The following is a 13629-nucleotide window of genomic DNA, read 5'->3' on the forward strand; positions in this document are numbered from 1 at the left end:
ACGATATTAAATATGTTCTCTGTTTTACAGGCACCCACACAAAACGCTCGTCCTCCGAGCACCGCGACTCCCTCGACTCGCGTTCGTCCCTCAAAGATGACCTGCGCCGCAACAACAGCTTACGTGAGCGCCGCGGCGAGCGAGACTTGCCGCGCGTCGCGTGAGACACAAACTACAAACACTTAACCTTGGAAGTTACGTATGTCTCTGGGCAAAGTCATGCTATGTCAGCTAAGCTGAGGTAACGTGTGGGCAAAGTTGTAGTAATTTTGTCGCGCTCCGCGATAGCGAGAGGTTCGTTTTTTCTGAGTCCACTATTCGCTATTCGAGCGTATTCTTGTTCGCTATTCGCCTCGCGACGTTTTTGTAAATGCGGCACACGGCAAAGTCATTTTATATTGGCAAAATGGAGGTAGCGTGTGGGAAAAGTTATATTTGGGAGCAGTCTACCAGTGTACCGTACAGACACTAATTTTGCTTATGAGGAGTTTTTTCTATAACAAACGAACCTAAAAAATTCGTCTGGTTAATAATGCAGAAAGAACGCTAATAAATGAACAATGCGTCTGTACGGGACAGGCCCGACGAATGTTTTTGTTATTCACATGAGCAAAATTGTGGTGGCATAATCATACTGACAAAGGTGCGATAGTATGTTGGCAAAGTTTTAGTAAATTGATATTCATATCGGCAAATTAACGTGACGTCTTGGTGGGCAAAGTTGCCGAATAATTTCGGCACAATGTTGGAAAAGTTGTAGTAAATTTTGCTTTAATGTCAAAGTTGTGTCCAAGATAAAATATATTGATACATTTGAAATTAAAACCGTGTGTTTTTCAAAGTTTTTAGAGATGTTTGAATTTAAAATTCATCAATGGCTATTATAACATTCTCTGGTTAATTGTTACTATATTTGTAACACAACATGCGACTGTATTGGAGTAGATACCATATTGGTGTTGTATCTTACACTGTTTGATAGTGCACCATAAAATATAACATAAAATAGTACACATATTCACATTGCATGTGTATAGATTGTACCGGTTGTACGTGTACTATTGTATGTCACATTTTGTACTATACACATAGTAGACAATATTTGTCACAATTGTATGTGACAGATATATTGTGAGGCGTCACGTTGAAATGTATTAAATACCGCAAATCAACCAGTTCCAAATGTTTTGTACTAAAAAATCTCGAAAGGTTTTTTAGACAAAATAATTCTGCGTATTTAAATACAAATAAATAAACAAATACGCGTGTTGTTGAGGTAATAGTTATTGTACAGTTTCAAATCGCTAACAAATATCTTTGGTGTAAATTGCCAAATATTTTTTATACTAAATTTGCCCGTACGAGTACGCATTTGAAATTTAAACCTACGCAATTCAATTAAGTACTACAACATAAATCAATACAGAGTTCGATATTTTGTTTTAAGTATTTGTTTGCTAACCAATGACGTTTTTACTTTGACATTCATAAGAGCGGAATTCACGTGACATTTTGGGTGGGCAAAGTTACGAAATTAGTCATAATTGAGCAACAATCATGGCATTTACACCAGAGATATTAGCATCTAGTCAAATTCGTTTTTTTACTCCAAATACTAAAAAGTATTAAGATTTAGGTAATTAGTTGGCTTAGGCTTGGTATGGAGTGCACAAAAATGGAAACGGATGGACTTATAAATTGGCTAATTACAGTTGACATCGGCGTAACTATGACCTAAGTAACTGATGCTTACTATACTTCTTTTTCTGCTTTTTTTTCTTGATCTAATGAGTGAGTAAGAGTCGGCAACGCGCATGTGACACCCTGAAGTCGCAAATATTCATAAACTGTGTTCCTATATAAACAGTACACGACAGTTCGATCAGCTATCACTATCCAAATCATCCTGATTTTCTGTCAATTTTGTAATAGATTGGTTCGACATATTGGTGCAATCAAACAAAAAAAATCGTCTCAACAAAAGAATTTATGGGTTTTAGAACAAAAAATAACAATTTTAACAGTCCCAATTTGCTTACTGGGAATATTATCTCTTTATACAATAGTCTGCCCAAGCTAACTTTGCACGGAACAAAGTGAGGGAGTCTCATAATAAACGTGATATGTTCATACAAATTTGACACTAATGACAACACACTTCGTCATTGCAAATGCGATGCAGAGTTAGCTTGGTCTGACATTAGCAAAACTGCGAAAACATGACGAAATTTTTGCAAGTAGGTATCTGATTACTCGTAGTTACGCCAATGACGGTTATAAGATTTTTAAAATTTCACAGACGCTTCCTTACAAACACCATTTTCGAGAAAATTCGGCGAACTTCCAATCTTTAACCGACTCTGGAGTAGTTATCATGTATATATTTTTTGGCGAATCTGCTGAATACTGTTGAAGATTTTTGGAAAATCATTTTAAATAATAATATAATTTCCTATTATATTCTAACGCTTTATTAAATCAGTTAAATAAAGGCCTTTTCTCTCGATTTGGCATATGAATTGGCGATGCTATTAAGAACATAGGAAATACCAAAAATCTTCAAATATAGCAGTGCTTTCGGTATCAGAGTCGGTTTTTTAAAAGGTATTTTTAAAGCCAAAATTCGAGTTTTTAACGCCCAATGAGAATTAGCGATTTTTTTTATATATTCTATATATAATAGCTGTATCTAGTAAGCTTAATTGATGTACGTTAAAAGTTATATGCGTTGGGGCTATATCTTAGTTATAAGATCGAAACTAGGAAAAGCTGGTTTAATTAAAAAAATATTTTGCCTTTAATTCCTCATCATATCGTTGTAGCTTTATCATTGGACTTAAAAATTAGTTCAGTTATTATATTACGTAGGTCATTAAACGATAGAATTTACTAATACTTACTAGTAGGGTAAACTCGCATTATTTGGTGACACGCCTAATTCGGTGATACAAGTTTTGAAGCATGACACCCAGGAAAGCAAGTGAAATGGGACCTCACGGCTTCACGGCTTCGTCGGCTTTACCGTGAGGCCCATTTAAAAGGAGTTTACCCTACTGCCAGTATCAAAGCATCAAAGTTAACGTATCAGAACTATCAGACTATGGATCAAACGGTTTCCATTCTCTATATAACAGCTTAACAAAAAATTATTAGTCTCTATTTGTAGTACAATTACTTACTTTGTAATGCAAATTGTAGAGATACATCACTATTTTGAAAAGTATTCGAGGATGACAGATACAGTCCGCAGCAGAAGTTGCTAAGCGGGCGAAATGTCCAAAATTACCTTGACACGCTCTTATTCTCTTAACAATAAAGTCGCGTCAAGATCATTTTGAACACCTGGCCCGCTTAGCAACTTCTGCTGCTGACTGTACTTTTGACCCGTTGTTTCATCCGCTTCAGTATTAAAACTACTACACTAACTAAACGAGTCAGTATTACTATATAGGTACATTATCAATTTGTAAAAACTAACGTGAGATTTACAGTGACGTGTAAACTTAAATCTTTTTCACAAAATCGCTGCCAGTTCTGTGCGTTTTGATTTGTAAATCATTTTACCCAAAATGAATTAAATGATTACCCAAGTAATTTAGTCATCAGTTAAAATAAAATACCAATATAGGCTAATCAAGGGCCTGACGCGCTTTGATAGAGAAAAGATAGTCTTATTGCGATTCCTATAAGAGGAAAGAGAAAATAATGCCATGCTTTGTCCTTATCACCGACCGGGTGGCATCATAGGTAGGAGGCGATGGCGAAATACCGAAATTTATAAGAGTGAAAGAGAAAAAATCCTATGCTGCCGAAATTTTATATGAATATTCTTACTCTTACCCCCGGTCGCTCGATGGCGCGTCTATAACTACTTGTATATACTATGTCTATGGGGCTAATAGTTAAATTAAGATGTATCCCCAACGTGTGACATTATTGAAACCGCCCATTGTATGTTAAATGCTATCCGTGTACTGAATTATAATTAAAATAGGTAAGGCCTGGAGATGTTAACTTAACGCTGTATTTTTGCAAAGAATGTGTTTAAACAAACCCTATTAAATTTTCGGACAGGACTTTTGACCGACAGTCAAAAGGTATTATTATTTGTGGGCAAAGTCATAATTATATAATTAATATATCACGTTTTTATTATAACTTTGCCCACAAACAACTTGAAATAAAAATTATGTTAAAGGATTGATGACGATGTTTATAATGTCATTTCTTGACAATTGTCATGTACAGTCACGGTCATCACTACATAGTATAAAATAAAGTCGCTTCCTGCTGTCTGTCTGTCCCTATATATACTTAGATCTTTAAAACTACGCAACGGATTTTGATGCTGGTTTTTTTAAATAGTGATTTCAAGAGGAAGGTTTATATGTGTAATACATCAGCATTGCACCCGTGCGAAGCCGGGCGGGTCGCTAGTAAACGTATATATCTATGCCATGGCCTTGACTGTTTATGCTTTAAAATTCCCAGCCTTATTCAAACTTAAGAGCAATACCTTTTAGCGACTGCCTTCGATCATCTGCCTTGTCCTACCTACTGCCATATTAACCATAGGCATTGCTTAGATATTCGGCAGGAATCGATCAATGGTATACCAGACACGTATATATTGATGTATTTTCTACTTCGGGTCGTCATAATGTATAATCAAAGTGGATTACAGTACTTAAAATAAAATAAACAAAAATACATGTTACCATTCCGATTTCTGCCTCCTATGTATAAATAAATTATATAGTGTGCACATAACTTAGTCGAAACCGGTGTCCACATTCAATATATTTATAAATGCTTATATGTCCGGTTATATACTATTACTGTAAGATGCAGGGGCGAAACTTTCCATATGTAACAAATATGTCAATTTAATCTGACTTGGAGACCCTTTCATTTGTGGTCTACCTTACAGTCATCATCATATATATCGGAGCGGCCTAGGTGTTCACAAATATCTGAACAAAGCTTTTATTATCACTCCATTGTTTCTGATGGCGACAGTATGATGTTTATATGTATGAGTAGCAACGACATACGTACATACACATAATTCTAAATGTCGAAAGTATAGTCGTATTCTATCATTAAATTCTTACAAATGAAAGGGTTATGTATACTGATTTATATTTAGTTAAATTAAAAGTATTATTTTGTTTTATTTGTTAAAACATAATTTAAAGTTGTATAAACCATATATATAGTTGAATATTACTGTATTATGAAATAGCAGAGAGCGTTAAATGTGTCTGTATACGCGAAAGTCAAATTTTATTGTAGATCTCAGTCAAAATGCAATATACAGAATCACGTATTTTTATCATATACAAAAATCACCAAAACATCACATAACATAACATAAAATACATCTAGTCACTAATTTATAAAATTTTCATGAAGCAGTGTTCGGTCAAAAACGGCTCTTATTTTAAAAAGATTATGTAACTTTGCCCGTTTGATATGACTTTGCCCACTTTATTTAAAAATAGTAAACAATTATACGATAAAGCAAATTCACTTATTCGAAAACCAATAAAAAAAAGTGCGTTTATGTTATTTCGTAAAGTTATAATAATGGGCAAAGTTTCGAACCAATCAATAGTTTCTGGTTTTACTAAACTACATTGTTGATGGAACATTGCAGTATTGGATGTTAAGTTACTATACTCGTTGATATTTGTACATTTATTATAATTATATTAATTACACTTAGTTCGTAATTTATTTTCAGGTGCTAGTGTATAATAATGATCTCGTTATTTATAAGTTTATTATAAGCGTTGGCAGTTAACAAGGCTACACCTACACTGATTAACTAAGGGTTTGCAAATTAATTTATCTGAAATTAAATAATACATAACCTTACCAACTTATAACATGAGATGACTACGGTTTACGGGCTAGCTAAATGTAGTATTTATTCAGTTCGATGAAATATAAATCATTTTAATTGAAAGTTGCTTTTATCGGTCATACAATTTTCAAACAAAATAAAATTAACTCTATTTCTTACAATATAGATACAAATTTGTCTAGCAAATTTTAGATTTTTCCTTTGTATGGCTGGCAACACTCATAACTAATTTACTAAATGGTCCCAAAATGACCTAATTTCGAATTAAGATCTTACACAACTCAAATAACAGTTGCTCTTTTTAAGTTTGAGAGTCCAAAGTAGTCTTGTACCTTGTCAACTGCGAAAAACATTTGTATATACATTTATTTATCATCACACATTGCCCCTGTCATGCATATATCATTGATTACCTGAAGTCACATATCATATGTCAGGTATAATATATCTTTACCGCACTTAACTATTTTCTTCCATCTTACTTTTCCAACTAAGCCAACTATAAGCCCTTGTTCCTCCGATGAATTTTATCGTAATGCCCATTTGTTTGTAATTTTTATCGAAACAAAATAACCTTCAGGGTAAAAACACTTAACGATTTCACAGTACGTTAAAATTGTAATGAATGTAAAAGGCATCCTGGATTGCTTATTATTAGATAACTCATAAGTAAGTCTAAAACATGCACTTGTCAATCTTCATCGTCTGATTCTTATCAAACGTACAAAAAATCTTGTACCAAAGATACTTCAGTCCTAACATGGCGTCCAGTATTTTTCCCAACTCTTTAGGTATGTTTAAAAATGCAGTAGAATTTGCCTTAAAAAAAGATAAGTCGGTAAAGGTAGGTTATGTCATAGTTGAGAGAATGGATGGATCATTTAAATCATAAATAAATTGTATATTGTTTATTGTAATGATATTGCCTTTAAGTCAGACCCCACGTGTATAAATAAAAATATGATATATTTTTGTGTTCAAAAATATGAAGGTCGGAGTAAAATGGGATCTCGCGGAGGAGCGGGAACCATGGTCCCATTTTATTTTGACCATCTAAACATTGTGAAATGTAATTTTGTACTCAACTGATGAAAGTATATTGAGAATTTAGCTTTTTATGATATAAACCACTTAAGCTTTTAGCAAAAATGGCCAATACAAAATATTCATATCCTACTTGTTTGTGACAACATGAGAAGGCCTGACATGTTATAATAAGAAAAGACCCCCGTGGGTTACGCTAAAAAAACGAGTCATCAGTACGGTATGTTAAATAGTAAACGTATTGATTCTAGGCAAAATTGACAAAAAATATTGAACAAATCAACCTTTGCATAAATTGTCTATCTACTCTATCATTTCAAATATCTGAACGATAAGAACTTTTTCATATTTTGCCCAATTCTTACTTCTTACGTTGATTATAAAATAAAGCTTGTTAAACATTTAGTTTCCCTTAAAAAGGTTTCATTTGTATTTTTTTTCTAGCGTTCCTTGCACATACCATTTAATATGGGCGATGAACATACCTTACAAACTCACTCGAGGCATTCGACGTCTTCTTAAATTGCTATGCCTTCAAATGCTTCTAGTGATCAACAGAACGGGCAAAATGTAATACTAATAATAAATTGTTATTTTGATGTGTTTGTGACTATTGTAATATATTTAAGGTCTTCGAAGTTAGTCGTTTGCTTTTTTGTTTGGAGACCTACGCCCGGAGAAGGCGTGAGATCTTATAATGTGACTTATGCCTTTTCTAAGGCGACTGCTGTACATTCGTAACATAAGCATCGCTATCTGTACTGTATTGCTTAAGGTATTGGTTAATAAAAAATAAATAAATAAAACAACTATTTAAATTATTTCGTTTCATTTCAACACATTAAAGTGCAGGTCATAATTTTTATGAATACCATAAATTAAAATTGGGGCAAAGTTGAAATTAATTCAGGGCAAAGTTAAAATTAATTGGGAAAAAGTTGAAGTTAATTGGGGTTGGGGCAGTCACAACTGTCATCACAAGGTAATTAAATAACAAATAATTATTATTGTACAATTTTAATAACCATTAATCACGCATCTTATTCACAATAATTAAGTCAGTTACAACTAAGGTTACAGTTTTTACCAAAATCCTTCGTAAATACACAAAAAATAATATTTCCATCTTCCTGATTTTGTGATGTTTTTATATCATAAAATAAATGATATTTTTATTAAGTAGTTAAGTTACATAATACAAAAAAATGGATTTCAGCAAAAACAAATGCAGATTACATATATTTACTACAAACTACCTATACCTACATACATAACGGCAATGTGATTTCATATATACAGCTGTTATATTTGTGACTTTTACAAATTATGCTAATTACTGAATGAGACAAAGCCCGTTTTCTTATAAGTATATATATTTTTTTACGATAGGAAGTATTGTCTGTAAAAATACTAACTTCCCTCTTCTAACATTATTTGTCCCCTAGAGTTTTTTTTATATGCAGTAAGTAAACATACCAATCTTATAGTACAGTCAATGAGAATAATCGAGTTTTAAAACCACTTTAATTTCATTTCAGTTCATTTATCCTTAATAAACTATAAAAAAAATATGCACCATTTTCCAATTTTAGAAAAATATTCCCTACATCTCTCTTTTGGACGGCAAACATAAAAATAACACACTTCTTCTTAAAAGTAACATTTTGACGAATATCAGATATCGCGGCTATTATGAATATAATATACGTAAGTATAATCATATCGTTTACTATTGGTGCCTATTATAATTATAGGATTCTTTTTCGTTGAGTAGTTTTTCTAGACAGGACTGAATAGCAAAAATATAGACGCGAATAATTTTAAGTCTATTTCGTAACGATCATTTCGAAATGGCAATGCAAAGTTTGTCTTTTATTTAACATTCTTGTAAGACAGATACAATATAATTTCAATAAAATAGGTATTTTATTTTAACGAATAAATTGTAAAACATTTACTATGTACTTTGTATTGCTATATCTACTATAAGAGCCCAAAAAGCATAGATAGCTCTTAATTATGTAAATGTTGTAAATGTTATAATTAGACTAACACTTAGTTTATAGGTTCCCTAGTTTAAGTATCACTAACAAAATATGGATTTTTTGAAAGTCTGAATTAAATAATTTTTATTTTATCATTTTTATAGAAATCTCAGCGACAGCCCCTAAGAGTAAAAATTGACATTACACGCGTCTTTAAAATAGCGTTTTACAACCTTTTTCATTTATTTGCCCAAGCAGACAACCATTATTTTTGACCAACTTTGCCCACTCAATTAGTTGGTAACTTTGCGCACTATATCAAAATATTGTTGTTTCGGAAATAATTGTACAAGGATAATTCACTATTGAATTATTAAAAATGGAAAATTTACATTTTTCGACGGCAAAGTTGGAAAGTTAAGTTTGGCCATCCGTAACATACAAAACACGACGCTTTGGACATCAGAAAATACTTTAATGTTTCTATACTGAACATTATATCACTAAGTATTAATTGAACTAATGGCGAACTAGCTAGTTTTATTGTTTAATTAAAATATCAAGAAACTTTTGATTTTGAATAAAGAAAAAAATACTATTTACCTAAGTCGTACTTACCCAAAATAAGTTTAAAATTTGTATTATTCCAAATCAGCAACATGCATGAAACAAGTGCCCAGAATGTTGATACAGGCGAAAACTACATACTTAAGTAACAGTTTTAGGCAATCATCAGTCACAGCCGAGCCCAGAAATATGTTTGCAGCGTCCATTTCCAGAAACAGATGTCTTAACCTCGTAAGGCCCACCATACAAAGTTTCCCTGTTTTTAATTTGAACCTTGTTGCATAGTAGATTAGGGTGACTTTCGTTTGCTTTAGAAAACAATGAAACAAAAGAAATGCTACCCTAATTTAGTTTTTAAAAGGTTCGAATTAGATTGAAACAGGGTGTGCATTGTAATATGGATGGTATAGAAAGGATCGCAATCTCTTATGGCAGAATTGTTGTAAAAGTGACCGCGTTAAGCTTTAAATAATAGTTCCTAATTTCTCCGGTGGCGCTAGTTAGGCTCTGGGACATGAGTATAACATGAACCATATAAGGTAACAAATAACCCGACCAAATTACGTAGGTTGTTTTTGGTAGTATTTCGGTGTATGGTGGCGCCGCCTAATTACTGTTTTTTGATGGACACTTTTCATACATAGAGATTTGGCTAAGCCCCCCTCCCCCTAGGGAACAAAGCCTTATTGAATCTACTGGTTTTTCTGCATGTGTATGACATGTCAAATTGCCTGCTACTATAATAAAAATTAGTCCTAACATTTGGAGAAAAATGCGGGTTTCTTTATAAGGTTAGTGTCTCATCAAAAATATATTTACGACTAAATGTAGTATTGTGATTGTTTTCATTTTATACTAAATACTAAAACTAGTGATGCTTAATACATTGTAAGTGATTGTAATAAGGGTTACGTGAACCCCCGTGTATTTATGCAATATATTTGACGTTTTCAATCAAAAGGTACCACATTGTCGGTTATCGATAAGGTTGATTTCAAATTGAAGCTATATGGAAATAGCGCCTTATTGACAACCGACAATAAGTACCCTTTTGATTGAAAATGGCACATATTTATGTATTAAATAGGAGCAAGCAACTTTCCCTAATAATATCTGTGTTGATGTGTATATAAAGTACCGGCAGGTACATTGATCACTTTTTTATATTATTTACCCAGACCCGTAACAGTATAGAAAAAAAAATAAGTGCATTCCCGTTGCCAGGGAGGTTTTGGGATTATACTGAGCAACTTTTACTATGGGGCCAACCACGAGAAAAAAAAAAAATTTTTTTGCCTCCCATAGAAAATGGACCAGCCAAAATGTATGACAGCCAAATTTTTTTTCGCGATTTCGGGGTTGGTCCCATAGTAACAGTTGCTTAGTATAATCCCAAAACCTCCCTGGCAACGGGAATGCACCGTTAGCCGCCGTGTATACGAACATGTCTTATCATGTCTTGCTATTTCAGTCAGTCTCGGTACAAAAAGTACTGAGGTGAAGGAGCACGACGAATGCGAACGTTTCCGAGAAAATACGATGGAAAACAATTATGCACTATATCTGTACGTAGACGCTAGCATATATGTGCCATTTTCAACCAAAAGGTACCACATTGTCGCTTGTCGATAAGGTTGATTTCTAATTGAAGCTATATGGAAATAGCGCCTTACTGACAAGCGACAATAAGTACCCTTTTGGTTGAAAACGACACATGTCTGTATTAACACTGTCAGTGACTCATGGGACGGGTAAAGGTCTCTATTATTTATTTCTCTGGTTAAGTCATTCTCACTACAAAACTAAAAAATGCTAAAAAATACGGGTTATTCCCACTACATAGTTACCACCAAGTTGTTAACAGTGTTAACTACTGGGAATTGTTTTCCCACCTTTTACCACTGGTAACTACTGGGAAAAAAGTCAGTGGTAACTACTGAAAAACCAACATGGTTTGGTGGTAACTAATGGGGTTTATTTTCCCCCAGTGGTAAAAGGTGGGAAAAAAATTCCCACTTTATTATTATAATATACCACTGGTAACAACTTGGTGGTATCTAGTGGGAATAACCCAAAAATACGTATAAATGACGTATAAAAAAAAATCTAAACAAAATTATGATTCTAACCAAAACTCATCTGATTATAGCAAGCAGCATTTTACAATTAAATGGATGGCCAAAATATTAAAACTAGGCCTTCCTTACTAACTTTTCTAAATATACAGTTCAGCAGCAAAAGTTGCTAAGTAGGCGAGGTATTACAAAATTACCTGCATACCATTGTAATTCGTATTGTGCACACAACAAGACGCGCAACAAACAACAGAGGGCGGTAAACAAGAATTTACAAACGAGTGGCCCAAAGCCGAAGACGAGGGCTTAATTAACACGAGTTCCTTATTCCGTGGCACACACAATGTTTTTCATCAGACTTTTCAGTAAAAAAAGGGGAAAAAAACAATACTTCTGCCTAATTTCGGACGTACATTACAGCCCTAGGTCAAAATTTAGGATTTACAGACCGCATTGACTACGTGTCTATACCTTTTACGAGCAAGATTGATAAAGAGTGAAAAACAAACTGAAGTTATTGTGGGAAATATATTCCCTCTGCCTAACAATCAAATTGCGTGCAGATGATTTTGAAAACCTCAATATCTAATTCTACTGCTATTTGCTGCTGTATAGTGACATCGTAAACTTACTTAGGCAAGCCAGCTTGCCTTTTCTTCAAGACTTGTAGGATAAGGTCAGTTGGCAAGCCGGTAGGAACCGAGTTCTATGGACGCGCCGCCACTGTAAGTGAGCCCTTATTACAGTTTAGTTGAAGCTAAGTACTCCGTGTCTCAGGCGCCGACTTTGTTCCGCCTCTTGTTCAGTAGGGAGTTATTGCTCTGCTCCAGTGCCTTGATTTGTACCTGAAATTAAAAAAAAAAACTATTAATTTAAATAAAAAAACCGGTCAAGGGCGAGTCGGACTCGCGCACGAAGAATTCCGTACCGTTAAGCAAAAAACGGCAAAAAATCACGTTTATTGTATGGGAGCCCCACTTAAATTTAGCTATTTATAAATATGTCCAAACAATTTTCGATGAAATTAACAATAAAAAATACGCAGTAGGCCTTTTACTCGATATGAGTAAGGCATATGATAGAGTAAGCTATGAATGTCTATTAGTTAAATTGCATAACACAGGAGTTAGAGGCTCTACATTAAAATGGTTTAAATCGTATTTAGAAAATCGATTCCAATATGTTGAAATTGCAAATACTAACTTCGAAACAGGCTTAACACAACACATTAAATCAGATAGAGTCCCTGTAACTGGCTCTATCCCGCAGGGCAGCGTGTTGGGTTGTTTGTTATTCCTTATCTATATCAATGACCTTCCAAAAATATTAGATGTACATTGTATGTTATTTGCAGATGACATCTCAATATTATTTCCCTGCACTCAGTCTGAGGAAGCTGCCACAATACTAACCCAAACGCTACAAAAAACAGAGGAATGGCTACAAGCCAACAATCTTGAACTTAACCTAAATAAAACAAAAGTCATACAATTCAAACCTTATCAAAAACAAGACTTGCCAATCAGCCTTACTTATAATAATATTAAATTAGAATGCATAAAATCAACAACTTTATTAGGGATCGACATAGATACTAGTACCAATTGGAAGCAACACATACAAAACCTGACGAAAAGGGTATCGTCATTCATTTATGCCCTAAATCACCTCAAACGCGTAACGGACTTAAAAACAGCTCTTGCAGCGTACTATGCATACGTTCACTCCAGATTATCCTACGGAATCGTATTATGGGGTAATAGTACCGACATAGATAAAATATTTATTCTTCAAAAAAGATGCATCAGAATAATGGCCAACATTGACGAAATGGAAACCTGTAAGCCATTTTTTGTAAAGTATAAAATACTCACTCTTACCTCTATATATATTCTAGAGACCAGTAAATTTGTAAGAAAACATAGCGAACTATATTCTCCTGAAACACTACCCAAAAGAAACGACCGAAATTTAAATAAACTGAAACTTCCCTTTTCTAAACTGAAACTGTTCACATCTAGCCCACACTATATGTCAATAAAAATATATAATCACCTCCCAAATATCATAAAAAACGAGAGTAAATTAA

At 33.6% G+C, this 13629-nt stretch overlaps 2 protein-coding genes across 2 annotated transcripts in view; one reads left to right on the forward strand and one right to left on the reverse strand.

The window, feature by feature from the left end:
- The window catches only part of LOC134753660 (serine/threonine-protein kinase BRSK2), an 83292-nt gene extending 75561 nt beyond the window's left edge, over nucleotides 1-7731 (forward strand). Inside the window, exon 26 of the mRNA XM_063689601.1 lies at nucleotides 31-7731. Within this exon, the coding sequence (XP_063545671.1) occupies nucleotides 31-164 (134 nt within the window). The 3' untranslated portion in view covers nucleotides 165-7731. The remainder of the gene's footprint in view (nucleotides 1-30) is intronic.
- Nucleotides 7732-7914: 183 nt separating this feature from the next.
- LOC134753665 (MAP kinase-activated protein kinase 2) overlaps nucleotides 7915-13629 on the reverse strand; it is a 32188-nt gene continuing 26473 nt past the window's right edge. Inside the window, exon 8 of the mRNA XM_063689607.1 lies at nucleotides 7915-12385. Within this exon, the coding sequence (XP_063545677.1) occupies nucleotides 12314-12385 (72 nt within the window). The 3' untranslated portion in view covers nucleotides 7915-12313. The remainder of the gene's footprint in view (nucleotides 12386-13629) is intronic.

Source organism: Cydia strobilella, chromosome 27, assembly GCF_947568885.1.
Source record: "Cydia strobilella chromosome 27, ilCydStro3.1, whole genome shotgun sequence".
In the NCBI taxonomy this organism is placed as follows: Eukaryota; Metazoa; Arthropoda; class Insecta; order Lepidoptera; family Tortricidae; genus Cydia; species Cydia strobilella.